Here is a 20,741-nt window from a genome sequence, read left to right as displayed (position 1 = left end):
GGGCCAGCATGATCTTCTTTTCCTTTCGGGTCGCCACAGCGTGTCATCTTTTTCCATCAAAGCCTGTCTTATGCATTAACACCCACTGTCCTTATGTCCTTCCTCACAACATCCATCAACCTTTTCTTTGGTCTTCCTCTCGCTCTCTCTTCCTTGACAGCTCCATCTTCGTCACCCTTCTACCAATTTACTCACTTTCTCGCCTCTGGACATGTCCAAACCACCGAAGTCTGCTCTTCTCGAACCTTGTCTCCAAAACATCCGACTTCGGCTGACCCTCTAATGAGCTCATTTCTACTCCTATCCAACCTGGTCACTGCGAGCAAGAACCTCAGCACCTTCATTTCTGCTACCTCAAATTCTGCTTCCTGATGTCTCTTCAGTGCCACAGTCTCTAATCTGTACATCCTGGCCGGCCTCACCGCTGTTTGGTGCCAAACTTTGCCCTTCATCCTCTCGGATACTCTTGTCACAAAGAACACCAGACACCTTTCACCAACAGTTACACCCCGCTAGGACCTGTTTCTTCAGTTCCTTACCACACTCACCATTGCTCTGGATTGTTGACCCCAAGTATTTGAAGTCGTCCACCCTCGCCATTTCTTCTCCCTGTAGCCTCGCTCTTCCCCCTCCACACCTATCATTCACACACATATATTTTGTTTTACTTCAGCTAATCTTCATTCCTCTCCTTTCCAGTGCATACCTCAATCTTTCTAATTGTTCCTCCACCTGCTCCCTGCTTTCACCGCAGATCGCAATATCTGCGAACATCATTGTCCAAGGGGAATCCAATCTAACCTCATCTGTCAGCCTACCCATTACTACAGCAAACAGGAAGGGGCTCAGCGCAGATCCCTGATGCATTTCCACCTCAACCTTAAATTCTTCTGACACACAGCACACCTCAGCACTGTTCTGCTGCCCTTATACATGTCCTGCACTATTCTAATAGATTTATCCACCACACCAGACTTGCGCATGCAGTTCCACAGTTCCTCTCTTGGTACTCGGTCATAGGCTTTCTCTAGGTCTACAAAAACACAATGTAGCTCCTTCTGACCTTCTCTGTACTTTTCCACAAGCATCCTCAAGGCAAATAATGCACCTGTGGTACTCTTTAATAAAAGCAGTTTCCCATTCAAACAAGAAACTTTCTCATTCGAATGAGAACTTTTCTCTCTCTCTACATATATATATATATATATATATATATATATATATATATAAAATCAGTTAATCTTCAAAGTGCAAAATATCTTAGTTTACTATAATTTGTTGTTTTTAATGACTCGCAGAAGACAATATCATCTGCGAACATCATGGTCCAAGTGGATTCCAGTCTAACCTAGCCTGTTAGCCTATCCGTTGCTACCGTGAACAGGAAGGGGCTCAGAGCGGATCCCTGATGCAGTCCCACCTCCACCTTAAACTCTTCTGTCACATCTCACCGCTGTTCTGCTTGCCCTCATACATGTCCTGTACTATTCTAAAATATGGGGTCAACGTGATACATCTTTTAAAAATAAAACAGCACGACCAAGAAATATCCATTTACCTGTGCACATTGAGGGGATTGTCAGATTGTTCAAAATGGTAACATTGTCTTCCCAGGGTGCGCCACAATTCGGCACGCTCAGTCACCACCGTACTGTTGGCATTTTTAATAATTCCTTGTCATGGCATGTGTGTTTCAGACGAATATGTGCTGTAATTCGGAAATTTTAAGGTAACGAAGGCACCCATCGAACTGATTTGCACAGCAGGAATTGATCCTTTTGTATTCCAAGACCGTACTGTTAACACCCCCCCAATATGTTTTATGTACAGAGAAATGACATGATTGAAAATAGAGAAGACTGGGCATTTTGTTAGAAAATGAAAGGACAAACGATATCTTTAATTTCTTTCACTGTGAGAATTTTCCACAGCACATGAGTTTTTAAATGTCAAGGCATATTTGTGTCTGGAGAAAAACTTTTTTTTTTTTTTACCTCAATGAATTTTATTCACCTGCTGGTCAAAGTAACCATCAACCTAATCACACTGTAAAATAAAATGTCGCAATCCTTTTTTTTTTTTTTAACCACAAAAACAAAATGAGGTAAGCATGTAAATATAGGTTTATATATTAAAGAAAAATACGACTGCTCTATAAATCTAACCCGAAAACAAGCAATATTGTACTTGTCCAAAAGTTGTGTTCATTCAAGGTGAGACTCAGCGCTATTAGTAGTACGTTTGGGTGAATAATTTCCCTTCATCATCGCGATCCAACCTCCATCCTCATGTGCGGATTTGGTTATTACCGAAAATACAAAAACGGACACAAAACAACAAAACAAAATAATTTAGTTAACACAAGTCATTTTTAGGAAGATTGCGTTTTTTCCCCACAGGTTCGCAACATCTTGTTCTATTTCGATAAACTCTCCGCAAGCGTTCAGTAGAACAATGTGTTCTTTAAATAAGGGAACCAGTCGCTTCAGTTCCAAAACAGAAGTCTCTCGGGCACCACGCTAACATCGATGTGCTGAAATTTCAAACTTTTTTTTTTCTTCCTCTTCAGCTATGGTGCACGGCGTTAAATGCTCGCCCAAAAGAAAAACCCAAGTCACCAACGCAGCCATTTACTTGGAGTCTCCCAGTAGATGGACTATGAGTTCATATGTGGACAGGACGATGGCTGTGTTGGGGATTTGCTTAATTAGCTGTGGAATGAGTCCTCTATAAAAAGCTGCGTAGCCTTCTTCCAAAGCAATTAACCTCCCGGTCTGGAAGAAATACTTGTACTTGCTGCCTTCCTCGCGGAGTCTTGTCCGAATCACTTCTGTGGAGAAGAAAAAAAAAAAAATTATAAATATATTTAAATATTTAAAGGGCCACTGTCATGAAATGCATGATTTTTAATATGTTATTAATGGAAGAAAAAAAAAAAACAGCCGGTATGGACCCATGTGGGCCCCCCCCCCCCACCACCACCACCACCACAAAACATGATTTTGACGTATACAGCTTTTAGTAACTCCCGCCATGAAAATCCTCTCGAGGGATTTGTTTTCGAGAAGAAGCAGGAAGTGACGTACATGGCAGGAGCGCACTCAAGGAGACTCGCTTGTTTCTATTAGTTTTACCTGCGGGAAGGTAACTCGTTGTTCCTTCGTGTTAGCCAAAATGCTCAAACACTCGGGAGGATCGATTTACCCTTCATAAGTTTCCAAGAGACCCGGTTCGTCGTGAAAAATGTAGTGCACGGGTGCAAATGACAAGACCTTCGTGGGTTCCAAATGACTGGTAGGTGTGTATACAGCTACTCAAAAAAATAAATAAAAACTTGGGGGGCGTAATCCGTAAATCAGGGGTGCTAAATGTGTCGATGTGCGCATCGGAAGGCTTTCGTGAAGCAGTCGCTGAAGGACGGCCTCCACAGGCCGTGGCGACAAGGCCAAGCCGCCCGCCGGCTTGTCGGGGTGGCTTGTCCTCCGCGGAGGTGGATCGAGCCGGGAGGTTGTTTGGCCGTGATCCGCATATCACCTAAATATGGCTCGAAACAATAAGGTAGAATTACCCCAGTCACTTCACTCGGTTGTGAGATGTTCTATTCTTCGAAAAGAGCTTCCATGTCAGAAGGGGCGTGTTCGTCTCCCATAGTAGGGGCCACTGCATTTTTTCAATGGCGACTGTCCGGGGTGACGTCATGGGCAGAAGATGCAGCTTACCATGTGGGTAGGCTATGCAGGACGCACAGCCCTTCGAGAAAGCGGCCGCCATCATCAAGCGCAGGAAGTCGGAAGCCCTTTTCTCGTTTTCACTCTCTGGGGACGATAGCTGGTTGTCGGCGAGCCGCTTCTTGAGTGTCTCGTAGATGAGGAAGCAGATCATGGTCTCGGAAATGCCGGCGTAGGACGCGGTCAGGCCGCGGTAGAAGCCGCGGACGCCTTCAGTTTTGTAAACGTGGCGGGCGCACTGCAAGGCATTCATCTTCTTCTCCCCTCGTGCTCTGAAAAGTCAAACACATGACTTTCAGCTTTTGACAAATTCACGATGCTTATTTTTAGGGCAGGCTGCCATTTTATCCTAAATGTTTGATTCAGAATGCGGCACAAGAAAGTAACAGAGCAGTAATTTCATGCACTACAGCTCGGAATATTAAAGGTCCACTGTCATGAAATGCATGATTTTTAGTATGTTATTAATGAGAAAAAGGCAGCCAGAATAGACCCAGCCGTTTTTTCACCATACAACATGATTTTGACGTATATTGCTTTTTGTAACTCCTGCCATGAAAATCCTCCCGAGGGATTTGGTTTTGAGAAGAAGCAGGAAGTGACATTAGTAGCAGACGCCCACTCAGGCGGTCTCGTATGTTTCTACTAGTTTTACCTGCTGGAAGGTAGCTCTTTGTTCCTTCGTTTTAGCCAATCCTCCTTAGACGTAATCCTCTCACAATGTAACAAAAGATCCGCGCATGTAAGTCAAGGGTGCTAAATGTGTCGATGTACGCGTTGGCGCCGGCCACGGCTTCGGCCGGCCTGGCTCATCCATACAGTCTTGGAGTCTGTTGTTAGGTAGAAATGATCCGCATATCATCGAAATATGGCTCTAAACGAAAGGGTAATATTGCCCCGGTCACTTCACTCGATTGTGAGATCTTCTCTTCTTTGAAAAGAGCTTCCGTCTCCCATAGTAGGTGGCGCGGCGTGTTTTCCATTGCGGATGTCGGGGTATGACGCGGTGGACAGACCATGCAAGCAACATGGCTACCACTTGAATGTCGAATGAGACTTCCGCAACTTTACGCATGGATGACGCGCTCTCCGATCACATTTATTTTTTCGTATGGACATTGAAGTGAATCATGTTATATGTATTTTTCATGACAATATCTCTTTTAGAATCTTGACACTTGACCTTTAAGAGTGCTGTGAAGGTTCCGATTTCATTTTATTTTACCCAATCTTTACTACAAATGTCTTTGTTCATCTTTGCCAGTGACATAAAGAAAATTTAAATGCTCATCCACTAGATGGCAGAAGGTACAATTAACCAGTACCTTATCTTTTCACAACATTACCCTTCCAGATTTCACCCTCAACAAGTACATTTGTGAGTAAATTGGGATCATTAGTTGAGTATATTTTACACACACAGGCACTTTTTATTCCTAACATTTTTGTTTGATGTGTGCTGTTATGTCAAATTGGTGAGTACTGGAGAAATCCCAATTGTACTGTTTATATAAAATACAATAAAAATGTGCTGAGGAACAAATGCACAATATAAACAATGTTTAAAAAGGTACTAATTTACCAATAATACATTTGGGGCTTTTTGGTGCGTTGGCTTTTATAGTGAAAAATCACACTACATCATACTGACATTTGCCCCCAATATTTTGCTCCTCTCATGTTGCAAAATAAAGGCAATTAAAATAATCTAAGTATAATGCGGTGCAGTTCTGCACTTCAGTAGAAGCATTTTTGTAACTTCACTATTCCTGTTTGTCAACTTCAAAATAAGGAAACAAAACAACGAGCTATTTTCCAAAAATGCTCTGAACACAACAACGCTTGTCATGCGACTTTTATCAATACTACGATCCGGAATGTCAGTCTTCTGTCCTGAGATGCAATATAACCCTTTGTGTGTTCATTAAAAGGTGAGAAACAGCACTATTAGTAGTGCCTACTTTCCAATTCATAACTACATGATCTATCCTCCATCATGCAGATTTGGTTATAAATGAAAGTACAAAAGGACAAGAGACATAAAACAACAAAACAAAATACATGTCTTAACCCCAGTCATTTAGGATGATTGCACTTTGCCCCAACGGGTTAGAAACTTTTTGTTCCATTTTCATTAACGTCTTGACAAGCATTTATTACAACAGTGCAGCAATTTAAAATGTGTTGCCAACACAAGTTCCGCTGTAAACAACGATAGACGGCCTGTCTGTTTTTGGGCATCCAATGACATCGTCGCAAACCCACTCGAGTTTGTTTTATCGAGTCATTCGAATGAATTTCCTTGTAAATACTGTACAAACACGTTATGACTTCGCAGGAAAATCAAGAGCGTCCACCTGACAGTAAACATCATTTTGGTTACGTGGCAGTGATTGCGCAGGTTGGTTCTTTCCCAGTTCTGATCCGTATGTAAATGGTTCCAAGGTCATCTTAGTTTTAGAAATGAACTTAACGTCTATACACATTCATTCATTCTTTGGTCGCCTGGTTTTACAAACTAAATTAAATTTATGACACTGTAGGAAATGCACTACAAATATAAAAAAATAAAAAAAGAAGAATTTAGATTTTATACTCAACATGATTGTGGGATTTGTCAATTGTTGTTGAACATGCTCCCTTTGCGCCAATTCATGTTTTTATGGGGGGGGGGGGGGGGGGGTTGAATGTGCAGGTCAAAATATTGTCATTTTTCTCAGAAAAATCAAAATGAATTGCAAGCATTTAGAATGAGTCTTTAAATATTAATCTTCTATTTATCCCTTATGCAATAGCTGTCAATCTCTAACTTTAAAGTTAAATGAATAACGAACCTTCACGTTGGTATGCTTGATATTTTTCTTGTCTTTTCCACACTTAGATGAGAGTTATTTGTTGGAAAAATAATTTGCATTTGTATTTTTTTTTCCCATTTCAAAAAAGAACGAACACTCTCCTGTGACCTTCCATGTACAACACAGCAAGGGTAAATATAGACTCTTCTTCTGCACACAGGCCACTGCGTCAGAGCCGTGTATTTACAGACACCGATCACAAGCCGAGTGTCACGTAGTGAATGGCTCAAGGACAGCAACGCCATGTTAGGCGATCTGCGCTTCTGTTGTAAATGACATTGTACACATTGAGGACGCACCTTCAAGGAGTCCGAATTAATTGGTCGACTTCGGTGTTTCCCCCAAACTTATAGCCAAGGCACATATTTTACATCAGAAAAATCTCACTGCACACAAAGCCACATCTCAATAAGATCACAAATTTACTGAGTGTGAAATCTGCACCTGTTGGGTTGCTTGCACAGTCTGCTATCTTGTGGAAGAACATTTCGTTGCTCTGCCTTGACTACACATTGTTGGCATGGATAGATGAATAATGAGATTATTTGCGGTAGATATAATAATGGACCTTTTGACCTGTCAATTACTCGTATAATAATAGCCAATCAGATAGTCGCATTGTCTTAACCCCTGGCTTAACACGCCCCTCTTGCCGTATTGTCCCGCAAGCAACGCTGGTTGTCAGTGGCGTGCCCTTGGAAAAGTTAATGTTACGAAGGAAATGGTCCTCAGATGCGCTTCGGGAACGCGCAATTCTGATGAAAAATATCCTGCTAGGTTACAAGGGGCCCGGTTGATCCATTTTCCAAAGCCTAAATCACAGTTGGTGAAGTGTCTACGATGGATTAAGCCTCGCGGAAGAGCGCACGTACAACTAAATGTGGACAATATCAACAAACGCAAGGCTGTATGTTGGAAGGTAAGTGAGGGAGAAGTAGCTTGAAGTTTGATTGAATTATTATCAGTGCTTTATAAATTGCAGGAGAACAACTTTCACTTTGTTAGCGTATCACTGACCTGCTGAATGAAGTGTGTAAGGTTTTATGCCGAAGAGTCGCATAAGTGATACGTAAATGGACCATGTCATGCAAGAGGAATGTCTATTTGCCTATTCGGATCACATCAGACTTTTAAGTCAGAGCACTGGGTTCCATTACGAGCCAAGTCAAATGAATACACCCAGTTATTTGAATCATGTACATGACTACAATGATATTACTCGTGATCTTTCCAAGTAAAAAGTACTCACCGTACTTTACATGTGCAGTACAATTCCACTATTTTATACTGTTGGATTTCAATATGAAGTTTGTGAGCCGTCAAACTTTTTGGATCGATCGCCAACGTTTCGCTGTAACTCTGACATTGCGTCCTGCCCCGTCCAAAATCTTAATTCCACGTACATATCCTTACATGAAATAGTTGAGACCTCTCTGTAGAACTCTCTTGGACAAGTCTGACGCATTTGGCAAAAAACATACCGCAATATTATCTGGGATACGCGTTAGAGGGTCGACTTCAAATCTGTTCTGTTTAGTGGCCATTTTGGAAGCTTGTGGGACATGGCAAATGTATCTTAGGGGGGCGGGGGCGGAGGTTAAGATCGCCAGTCGGAAAGGTCAATTAATTGAAACCAGAGCATTTCCTGTGCCACACCTGTCTCATGATCCATGATGGTTGGGGATTAGTGGTCTGGCTACTCTTTGCAAACACAGAGAGAAGGTGTTCTTAAGGGCTTACTCACTTTTTCTCGAGTTGCATCCTGGTCTTGACCATCCAGACGGGGTTCATCAGGGAGTTTGTCACAAAAGCTGAGGGACAAAGAAAAGTAGTTGTTCCGCTATTAAAACAAAGACAGGATGGGAAGGACATCTGAGAATATCTTTTATTGTTCGACTTCAAGCACAGCAAAACATCTCAATGGCTGCTGTAGCGCATGACACTGCTTTCACGCTGTGTGTGACAGTATGCGAGTGGCTCACCTGCAATACCAGCAGAGGACATGTGCACAGCGCCACTATTGGGAACCAGTATCCCATTGAAGAGCTCTTTGGATTTGGAATATGCAGCAAAGTAAATAGCTCTGAAACATGAGAGAACCGACTGGTAAGAACCCACATGCCGCAGAAGGTCCGGGTAAGATTTGCACTACAACACCAACGTGGACGCGTTCTCAAGCCGCGAAACCTGTGAATGTGGTTTAATAACCGCGGGGCTATTCATAGCGATTGTGGAGCGCTTGTGTCCAGAGGAGCGGGTTCCCCTGCGCCTCGCTTCGAGAACACACTGTCATCACACCAGAACGGGCTGAATAAGCACTGAGAGCCCCAGCGGCCACAAGAGCCGGGCTGAATGGGAGCAGGTCCAAGTTGGCTAGTGGATCAGGGTGGTGGCATGACGGGATGAGAGCCTCATGATGCGGCTATTCATTAACCAGGGGCAAAAGTAACCCCAAGAGCGTCTTCACCCAGCAGGCTCAAAGTCCAGTCAATGATTTGTGGTGCATTTATAATAGTGTACTATACTACACTGGATTTGCTTGTTCTGACACAATGAATGAGAGTTTATAAATGCACCGAATAAAAAGCTTTTACTCTCGTTGTATGATGCAGATACAATGAAAATACTCCAAGTTTAACGAATAAAATGAAATGGAAAAATAACTATAAAAACTATCCTAACGAGATGAAGTTATGCAATGCAAATGGTAGCAAAACTCACACGTTACATGTACAGTAGCAGCGGGGAAAATGTAAAGTTCTCTTTATATCCGCGTCTGTGATGACTGTGGCTGATCCGTGCATAGTTTGCCTTTATACTCAAGCAGTTTTGAAATTGTGCTGCAGTTCTTCTCTAAGTCAGAGGAGTCACTACGGCCGGTATTGGCTGGGACGACACAGGGTGGATTTTCGTCAGCACTTTCTGGTTATTTCCGGTAGACGTGTTGATATTTCTTTTCCGAAACAAGGATCAAAGCAACAACAATGGCGGTGACCATTGAACAATGTCCGCTTGAACAAATGGACCTACATGACCAGATGACATATGCAATCATGCTGCAAAATCAAGAAGGCGGCGACGTCGGCGCTATGTGGAGCACGGAGGAACGGTGAGTACATCATCACAGCATGTGACTTGAATGAACCAATGACGGACAATACCCCCCCCCACCCCACCCCGAAACTACGCAGCAGTGCACCGCGGGGCAACGCGCAGGTCACGTGATGCGGGCGTCTTTGATTGCACAAGTATAAGTGGGCCTTAAATGTATTTAAAAAAAAAAAAAACAAATTCAACCAGTAGGAAATGTCGGTGTTTATGTGCCTTTTAGTACAGGAACTAATTCGTGATTTGAATATTAGGATGTACACGGGATTACTCGGGCCACACTGAAAACAAAATGACACTACAAGAATAATGTCCGACCAGTACAGATAGAAGCCCGAGGTGAGACCCGTTTGAGGATCTTGTCTCGTAACACTTAAGACAAAGTTTCACAGACAACTGAAAAAGTAAATGTTTTGACACAACAGCCCCATCGGCAGTATCAACAGTTGATTTGAGTGTGCAAACACTGAAAGGACTAAACACACTGAAATTACATTACTTGATAAATATGGATACATCTGGTAATGAGTGGGCAGTATCAGTTGCTCATTTCAGATTGTGGTGTTGATGTTCGTGTGAGATTTTTGATATGTTACATTTTAAAGTAAATATCAAAAACGTTGTACCCTTTTTTGGTAATTGTATTTTTTGTTTTCTTTTTCGTGCGGCCGTAACTATACATTTTAGGTCCAACCTGCTCAACTCTGTACGGGAGACAAAACTGAACAATGCTGCTGAAAAACATCTTACTGTTCATGAGGACACTTGAGCATAGTACAGTGAAGAAAATCAGTATTTGAACACCCTGCTATATTGCAAGTACTCCCACTTAGAAATTATGGAGGGATCTGAAATTTTCATCGTAGGTGCCTGATAAAAAGAAAAATCCAGAAATCACAGCGTATGATTTTTTTCACAATTTATGTGTGTGATACAGCTGCAAATAAGTATTTGAACACCTGAGAAACCCAATGTTAATATTTGGTACAGTAGCCTTTGTTTGCAATTACAGAGGTCAAACGTCTCCTGTAGTTGTTCACCAGGTTTACGCACACTGCAGGAGGGATTTTGGCCCAGTCCTCCACACAGATCTTCTCTGGATCAGACAGGTTTATGGGCTGTCGCTGAGAGAAACAGAGTTTCAGCTTCCTCCAAAGATTTTCTATTGGGTTTAGGTCTGGAGACTGGCTAGGCCATGCCAAAACTTTGATACGCTTCTTATGGACTTTTAAAGGCAGACTAAGAGGTCTTTGAGGGTCACAATTCTAGCTGATAGACAGGTGTTCAAATACTTATTTGCAGCTGTATCACACAAATAAATCTTTTGAAAAAAATCATATATTGTGATTTCTGGATTTTTCTTTTTAGATTATCTCTCTCAGAGTGGACATGCTCCTACGATGAAAATTTCAGACCCCTCCATGATTTCTAAGTGTGAGAACTTGCAATTTAGCAGGGTGTTCAAATACTTATTTTCTTCACTGTAACTCAGAATTTGTTGCGTTTTGGGGTCGTGTAAACTTTTGTTTTTGAGTACAGAGAGCTCTCATAGTGTGTAATCAGTGACTCTGCGCACCAACGAGCAGGCATCACAACATTGCCACATAGTTCGACTTTGTGCAACAAAAAAATACAATTACGTAAACACGGTGCGGGTTGCGTCAACATGGACGAAACCCAAATGCCTAACCCGGGGTTTGCTTTACCTTGACGGAGCCACGCCGACAAGATTTGGCCCCAGGCCGCGGAAAAGAGATCTTGGTCCCTCTTTCTCGAGGATTGATCTGAAAGAAATACAAACACGACTATTGGTCATCAAATACAAAGAACAAGCAAGGTTATAATTGTTTGCTGATTAACAAGCGCATGTTAAAATACATCGACATGTCCTGCTCTATTAAGGAACGGCCATTATATCATCTTCTTAATATGATTGCAAGTGTTTCATCAGTGGCGGTCCCTTGAGACAGATCTACACCCACCCCAAACACAGACACACAAGTAACTGGCGTGCAAGGGACAACACCCCTACTATCTATTTACCGGTAACTTTTGTGACCTTCACTACTCAGGTGGAAGTTGAATGCTGTCGGAAGCAGACCGGTCTTTGTTTATTGTAACACACTCCTTGTCCCCAAAAGTTTTATGAGCAATGTTTCCTCTAAGCTGCGCAGCTGCGCACACTCAGCGCAGAGGAAAACAGATCCAGTGCAGTGAAGCCTGACATCTTTTTTTTTTTGTTTTGTTTTGTTTTTTAAAACACGGCAGCACACTGCCTCTCACAAATAGCTGCTGCTCGGCCACACCTTGCCACACAGGCTACTTCCTAGTTTACGTGACACCGCCGCCCTTCATTTTAAAGGGGTACACTCATAATTACAAACACTGGGGTATGTGAATAATGGGGGAAAAAAATGGTGAAACTGGATGAGATTTTCCTCTTTTTTTGAGTAAAAAATGTCTTGTCTGAAGCCAAAGTAGAAAGTGAAGGATGAGATGATGTATTATGTTAAAATTCCACCTTGGCACAGCCTGATCGAGGAAAGTTAATTCTGTATTTTAAATATAGGAGGCAACATAACATTACCCCTAAAACTGTTTGGGAGCATCATTCGGCTTTCAACATGCATTGCTAAAGATGTTCTGCAAGCAATAATTCAATTTTAAAGAGACGGAGATATCATTGTGGGTTAAAAAAAACAAACAAATGAAACAAAGTTGTTAGTGACATTTCAAATTTATAGTTAATAGTTGGTTTAGCATGTATTTGTATTGTAATGTATTTTTTTTGTTTGCTGACATTTTCAGTGTAAGTTTGCAAAAACAAAATTGTTCTGATGGGAATGTAACATGAACTTTTTAATGAGCCATGTAACTACAATGGATGACACGGATCTGACCACAATGCGTACGTCTGATGTTGCTCATGGCGGTCAAAAGGAGCGCTCACGCCCTTAGTGTGTTTGCTTAGACACGTCAAAAATTAAGAGAGAACATTGTTTATGAAGCCATTAAATTGCTCTAACAGTTATACCTGTTTTCAAAAGTAAAACTACTAATAAAAATGTTTTGAGGTCAAAGTCATTGGCTGGCGGTTATTTATGGCCTCCGAGCTAACCTAATGTACGTTTTATCTGATACACTGGAAGAACATGCCTGTCATTGCCAAGACAGCGCGCACACGCACGCAACTGTAAAAAACATGTTGGGCTGAAGCCATCGGAGACCTGAACCGGCACACAAATCTGCTCCCGTAGACGCTTTTTATTTTTTTTATCATCCGTTTGGGTGTCTAGAATTTAAGGCCCTAGTTAACAGCATACCAGGCCCCTGTCATCTGGGTGTAATTTAACACTGGTGCTGCAGCAACCAGTTTAAAAAAAAAAAAAAAAAAAAACAACTCATAATTTCCTTAACTTTTGCCTGAGGCGGCCACATAAAAACACCTTTGTAGTTGCTGCACAAAATATGAGTGCCTACAAATAAAGCTAAGCAAAACAAATTTATTTGCTTTATAAAAAAAACAAAACAACAAAAAAAACCTTTTGATTCATATAGCAGTGTGCGGTGGAAAATGCCAGCCCGTTTCAGCACTTGCAGCTGCTTAGGGACGCCAAGCAAGAGGACACTGCTTGATCCTGCTTTATGTTTTTTTTACCGTAAGACTTGCACCAGCCCAGGCGTGACAGTTCCCGGCCGGATGACCCCAGCCCCGCTGAGGGTACCGAGTTGGACCTGGAAGACCGGCCGGAGGGTGAGACCGGAGGACTGTAGCCGTGTCTTTAACACCTCCAAGGGGCAGGTCACGATGGCTCCCACTGTACCGCTACACCTGCGAAATGTACACTACTCAGTTGGGATTGTCAATCAAAGTATTCAACACATCTGTTTGACTCCTAATAAGGAAACCCTTAAGTTGAAGGCCCCTAGACCAGAATATTTTAGTCACACGAGATGGCCACCATACCTCACAAGATCCAAGCACTTTCAGTGGGTATCAGCTTTTTGGTGAAATATTTGTTTTCCTCTAAGAAAACCACAATTTCACAAAATGCTACCACAATAGCTGTGCCATGGGAAATTATGAAAGTTCACTAAATTGATCCAAAAATTAAGATCACCGTGTGTGCCTTGTTTCAACTCCTGCAAGAATATCAGCTTTATGTTCAAATAAAAAGGCCCAGGTTTTGTGCAAAGTAAATTTGTGAAGAAATCACAATTTATTTCAGTATATATATTATTAATGATTATTTTATAAGGCTTGTTTGGTGGTGTGCCATGACTTTTTCCTAATGTAAACCATTCACCTTGATTCAATATAGGTTGGGAAAAATTGTCCTAAAGCAACTTACTTTCAAATCTCATATTTCAGGTCGAGAATGCAACATGTAGTTACCGTAATAATTTCATGATACTATATGCACTGATACCACATCACCAGCCTGCAGATACTTTTTCCCCAAATTCGACTCATTAGCACTTAATTGGTTATCCAGATAAAAACAACAGCTATATCCGCAAAGGCTCTGCAAAATGGATGATGAAATAACAGTTTTATCTCCATGCATCTCTCTGAGTCAATTATGTTGTGTTTTGTTTACTTTTCTAAATTATCTTTCAACCGTTTGACACGAGCAAATTAACGTTGAGTTGTTGTTGTTGAGAGCAGCAAACATTCATGTTTATACTAACAGTCACGTAATGGCTGTGTGAGCTGTCCTCAGGCACACTTTTTTTTAATTAAAAAGAGAATGTGTACTATTCTTTCTATACAGAAAGATAAAATGGATTAAGACAGTTAATAATTTCACTGGAATTCTGTATTAACCACACATGATGGGATCACAGTTGCAATGTTTAATTTTGTTTTTAATATGGGATTTATTGTGTTTATGTTGTCAGTATAAAAGCAGAACATAAAAGTGTTAAATTGGAGTCAAACATATACTATGTGCGGGAAAAAAACTTTTTTTTAAAACAATGTCTGACTAAAATTAATTGCATTCACGTCACAATCGCAACACGTAATGATTATCAACACTCACTCTGGGTGAATATTCAAATCTATTTGTGGCCCATTTACTTGGAATGTGTCACACTTGTTATTGTGAAAATTATGTCAAATTATGAAAATGGCTATTTGTCAGAAGTAGATTTCAATGTGGGAGTAAAGAGAACAACGCATGATGACATTCCCACAACTTTTTTTTTAGCAAACGTGTTTGTCACACACTCCCAACATTAGTGTGCCGAGTGAGATCGTGGGTTGTAGCGCAAGATATTATTCATTTTTACTGAACGGCGGCACGGTGGATCAGCTAGTAAAGCAATGGCCTCACAGTTCTGAGGTTTCGGGTGCAATGCCGGGCCAGCCTGTGTGGCGTTTGGATGCTCTCCCCGTGCCTGCGTGGGCTTTCTCCCACATCCCAAAGACATGCAACATTAATTGGACACTCTAAATTGCCCATCGGTGTAATTGTGAGTGCGACTGTTTGATTCTATGTCTCCTGCTATTGGCTGGCAACCAGTTCAGGCCGCCTCCTGCCCGCAACAGCTGGGATATGCTCCAGCACTCCCTGTGACCCTTGTGAGGATAAGCGGCAAAGAAAATGAATGGATGGATAGTAGCTGAAGGGCTGATTAATTTGTGTATCTACCTGTTGTCACAGCTCAAATGAATAGCTTTGTGTTCAGCAAAACAAGTGCAGATTTCAGAATGGGTAATTCAATGCATCATTAAAATGAGATAGTAATCACTTCAGTGTATACCGTCAAATACTTTTGGTGACATTTTTATTTAGTGGTGTGCCTTGGATTGTTGTAAAAAAAAAAAAAGTGCCTCGGCTCCAGGTAAATCGGGAAATAATAGTTTGGAAAACTTTAATTAATATTATTACTAAAAACGCTTTGTGTTGGATCATGTTAATAGCAGACGCTGCTAAAGCGGTTCTGGATTTTTCAAGGGTAAAATGGCGTCATTTTTTAAAACCATCCGTTGTAAAACTCGACTTTTTTTGTTATATAAATATAGTAGCGTGTCGCCGCTCGTCAACAACAGGAACTAATGGTTTTGTTTTTTTTCCCCCGTTTCGTAACGTGACAAATAACTTGTATCCGAGGACTCCCAACGTGCTGGCGTTGCGCCTCTTCTCGTTACATAACAGAAAACTCAAGCCCGTGAGATCCGCCATCGTGCCAACAAACCGCGAGCTCGAGTTCCAACATCACAGTGTGACGTTCGTGGAGAATTTCACGCACAGGACACGACGTTTTCAGCTCCATACGTGACGCATACATACTGTAAACCACGCTAAGATTAGCTCGCTAATATCCGTGAGCTCCGTATTAATATATGGAACGATGTAGCCTGATGATTTACGACATTGCGGGTTTTCCCTGTAGGGGTGTGTGTGTGTTTAAAAGGCATTGACAATATTCAAAACATATATAATATTCAAAATGATCGAAAACCCATACATACAGAACGCATCGAAATGTTAGCTTTGTATGAGAATGAAATGCTAACGCAGGCTAGCTAGCGCTAGCCGTTAGCGGTCCGGTCACACCGGCCCTAGAGGAGCTCTTCGTTACTAATATAAAATATTTTAAGTACGTAAAGAAGAAGAAGAAGAAGGTGACTCGTATAACCGTATTCATTTTCGCATAAACGCTTGGAAGCAGCGGCATTATATTGACTTACCCTCCGGCAAAGAGATGCAGAAGCGTGTCTTTCTGCGCCATCGTCCTACTTCTTCTTTGATGTTTTACTTTCAAACAGCCACCATAGTAATGTGTGGGGAAAAAAGTACGAATAAAGTCGCTTCGGCGCTGACCAGGATGGTTCGAAGCTTCTTTTTTTTCACGTGCACAGAGCTGACTTTGTGTGAGGCGGCTTGGGCGGCGCTGTCAGCGAGAGGCGGACCGGGCGAGAGGTCTGCTGAGGAGGCGTCGCCCGCAATGACGTCATGGGGACGGCGGAGGGTGTTGTCTGTGACGTGGGGGGCACACGTGCTTGGCACATTCGCGTCTCTGACCTTTTTCCATGTTCCTTTGTTGTTGTTCCCCCCCCCCCCAAAAAAAAAAAAAAAAAAAAAGGAGCACGAGGTCAACTCTGCCGGATCGGTTATGAAATGGGTACGGCGTCGGTTAAGATTTCCATTTATGTGTGTAATTTCAATTTATGTGTCGAAAAACTAGCAGTGGTGTGAAGGACAAAAGTAGATTTTCAAGTAAATGTACTTGCACATTATTTTTGTACTCTTTGGGGATTCATTCATTCATTTTCCGTTAAGTTTATCCTCAGTTATGAAATGTAACGTCATCTGCAGAACGTCACGTGACCAAACCCGGGAAAACCGGGATAGCTGACCTCTTGTGTGCACGACCCTACGTGATTGTTTGAAGCCTAACTTTTTTTTTTATATAGCTAATGTCATCAGACAAAAGTTAAACACATGTACGTGTATATCATTTATAAAAAAAAACAAATGTGATAAATTTAAACACGAATGAAGCCTAAACCAGGTAGGTCAGTTGAGAATCAGGCAAAGTTTGCCTCTTTTAAACCGAAATGCAATACGTATTAGGGGGGGGGGGGGATCTGTTAAAAAAGAATCTTAAAGATATGGATTAGGGTAAGAAGGCGTATAGAGCTCGTGCGCCTACATCATAAAATCACGTGACTTTTGTTTACATCGCCATATTGGCGGTCGAGCTGAGCATTGCTCAATGCCAAGTCGGTTGGAGAAGACACGGAAATATGTCTTGTAACATGACGCCCAGAGTCTTGCTCGATACCGTCAGACATTTAGAAAATGAAAATAAACGATGGTACGTGGAAAAATTAGATAAACTCGGCATAGATGACCCGCATTTAATGCCGAAATCGATGTTTTCGCCGATAAGAAATCGGACTGTTAATTCGCTTCCGTTTGTCTTGGACAACCGGATCTACACGTGGATCTGGTGAGTAAGTTGTCGAGATTTTACACGGAAATGTTTGAAAGTGTAGAAAAGTCTGGACAGGTACTAATACTTCTGCTCTCATCAGGAATAAATCCCACATAGTGACGGTTTTGGCGGCTCGTGAACGCGGAAGCGTGTTTGGCGACACATTAACCTTTGCCGGAATCCAGCGATCTTTTCAGCTCGTATTCGATACAAATACCAATATTTAAATAAACGACCCCTGGTTTTACACAATCCGCATTCATTAACTATGATTTTAAAAAAAGGACGGGAAGTGGCATGATAAATACTTCGTAATTCAAGATTAAGAATAATTCCTACCTGAAACGAAGCCATTGCTACACAAGTGTGCGTATTTTGGTTGGGCACCATCCACCATGTTTAATTGCCGAAATCCATCGACTTTTTCTCTTCTTTTCAGCTGATATGCCATAGAATGACCTCTTTGAATATCTGTCTCGTCTGTTGTGACAATGCAACAGCACAACAAGTCTTAGGTTTTGTAAATATTCTCCTCCGTTTCAATGTCTCCCACAATGCCGAGCAGCTCTCTTTGACCGGCAATATGGCGCCGTGAAACCGGTGACGTCACGTGCTCGAGCTCTATGTAACAATATCCGATACATCGCAACATATGACGGAAATCCCTAGAAACCATACAACAATTTTCTATATAAGTGAATAGTACTTGTTTTGAATGGCATATATATAATTTCCACAGTTAAAGGAAGAACAGCAAGTCCCACATTATTATGCTCATCCAGTTACATTGTTGTCTCCTGCTGGAATTCAACTTGCAGATGTTTACTAGACACTGGTTTATGCCTCCAGCTGTGATAAAAAAAAAAAAAAATGGGGAAAAACAGAAGATAACATGGCTAGAAAAGCAACACGGTGTCCCTCACTGGGGAGAACAACAACAGAGCGTCCCTTGTTTGGACTTACAAGGACATGTGACGCTGGCTCCGGTCCATGGACCATAAAAAGTACGTGAGGGTATGGTTATGATAGGCGGTGTTTCTCCGTGGGAGGGGTAACCTTTGCAGTCTTGTGGCTTCGGTCTTACCAAACTTGATTAACACGCATCGTTTATTAAAATCATGATTAATCAGGTGTGTATAACAATGATTGTCTCGTGGCAATTCAAGACACCAATTCAGCGAGGGTGTTCATCTCAACAGGCCTCCTATGTAACAGAATAAAAGTCTCTTTCGGCTTGTCCCGTTAGGGGTCGCTCCAGCGTGACGTCTCAAGATAAACGCTCGTATGTATTGCCAGTTTTTAACGCCGGGTGCCCTTTCTGACACAACCTCTCCCGGGGATTGGAGGCCCTTGCGGGATACGAATTCACGACTGCTGATTTACCAAACCAGTGGTCTAACCACTGAGCTCTGGGGCCTCCTCCTATGTAACAGAATGATTATTCATATTCTTCATACAGTTTGAAACGGACAGACTACCAGCAGTTGTACTGAGAACAAAATACTCTCACCAGTGACATTGACGAAGGTTATTTGGTGTTGGATACAAATACAGCACAGCTGCTGACACCAAGTGAGCAAATATGAAACATGCAGCTATTAGTATGTTGGGCGATGGGACACTCGCATCAGGTCGGATACGAAAGAAGGAGAAAAGGATCTCTACAGGTTGGCCAGACAGAAGGATAGAGATGGGAAGGATCGCGATAGAAATATGTTGACTGGTGCCAGTAGTGTGCTAAGTAGCTGGAAAGAGTACTTTGGGAAGTTAATGAATGAAGAGAATGGGAGAGAAGGAAGAGAAGACGAGGGAAGAGTGAATGACCAGGAAGTGGCGATGATTCGTAAGGGGGGAGCCGGAAAGGCACTGAAATGAATGAAAAATGGAAAGACAGTTGGTCCTGATGACATACCGGTGGATCTATGGAAGCGATTTGGAGAGGTGGCTGTGGAGTTTTTGACCAATTTATTCAGTAGAATACGAGTGGGAGAGAAGATAACAGAAGAATGGAGACAAAATGTCCTAGTCGCCGTTTTTAAGAACAAAGGCGATGTTCAGAGCTGCGGAAACTATGGAGGAATAAAGATGAGTAGTGGAGGCTAGACTCAGGACAGAAGTAAGTATCTGCGAGCAACGGTATGGTTTCATGCCTAGGAAGAGTACCAAAGATGTATTACTTGCCTTGAGGATGAGCGTGGAAAAGTAGGGAGAACGTCAGAAGGAGCTGCATTGTGTTTTTGTAGACCTAGAGAAAGCCTATGACCGAGTACCAAGAGAGGAACTGTGGTACTGCATGCACAAGTCTGGTGTGGCGGAGAAATATTCTTCTTAATTATTCTTCTGAATCTCAAATTACCAAAAAGTATTTATAATGCCAAGTTGGCTCATTTGAGAACAATGCGCATTTAAAAAAAAAAAAAAAAAAGTCAGTCGCAGAGGTTTACGAAGTGTGGCCGCAATACGTTTCTGTGTACATTCCGTGGAGATGACCCCCCCCAATCATAATCATTCAATGAGAGTTTATCTAGAACCAGGGGTCATTTATTTAAATATTGGTATTTGTATTGAATACTAGCTGGAAAGATAATAGCTGGACTCCGGCAAAGGTTAACGTGTCGCCGAACACACTTCCACGTTCACGAGCAGTCAAAACCGTCACTGTGGGAATTTATTCCTGACTGAGAACAGATCCAGCAACAAAGCATTCGTATGCATCCAAGACTTTTATACTTTCAATCTCTTCCGTGTAAATGTCGACAACTTACTCACCAGATCCATGTTTTATCCAGTTGTCCAAGACAAGTGGAAGCGGGTGAACAGTCCAATTTCTTATCGGCGAAAACATCGACTTCGGCATTAAATACGGGTCCTCTATGCCGAGTTTATCTCATTTTTCCACGTACCGTCGTTTATTTTCACCTTCTAAATGTCTGACGGTATCTGACAAGACTCTGGGTGTCGTGCTACCAGACATTCTTCCCTCTTGTCTCCAACCGACTTAGCATTGAACAATGCTTAGCTTGATCGGCGATGGCGAGGTAAACAAAAATTACGTGATTTTATGACGTAGGTGCACGAGCTCTATATGTGCCCTGTGACT

At 42.0% G+C, this 20,741-nt stretch overlaps 1 protein-coding gene across 1 annotated transcript; it reads right to left on the bottom strand.

Moving 5' to 3' along the window:
• Positions 1-1,842: 1,842 nt before the first annotated feature.
• On the bottom strand, positions 1,843-16,680 carry slc25a33 (solute carrier family 25 member 33). Its single transcript, XM_061844622.1, has 7 exons — positions 16,392-16,680; positions 13,350-13,523; positions 11,398-11,475; positions 8,566-8,666; positions 8,328-8,394; positions 3,720-4,000; positions 1,843-2,830 (listed from the first exon to the last, which is right to left on the bottom strand). The coding sequence occupies exons 1-7, from the start codon at positions 16,430-16,432 to the stop codon at positions 2,631-2,633; spliced, it is 942 nt and encodes a 313-aa protein (XP_061700606.1). The 5' UTR covers positions 16,433-16,680; the 3' UTR covers positions 1,843-2,630.
• Positions 16,681-20,741: the final 4,061 nt, after the last annotated feature.

The sequence above is a fragment of the Syngnathoides biaculeatus genome, chromosome 2 (genome assembly GCF_019802595.1).
Source record: "Syngnathoides biaculeatus isolate LvHL_M chromosome 2, ASM1980259v1, whole genome shotgun sequence".
NCBI classification, from domain to species: Eukaryota; Metazoa; Chordata; class Actinopteri; order Syngnathiformes; family Syngnathidae; genus Syngnathoides; species Syngnathoides biaculeatus.
The sequence above is the reverse complement of the archived record's forward strand: the minus strand, read 5'-3'. Positions and strand labels throughout refer to the sequence as shown.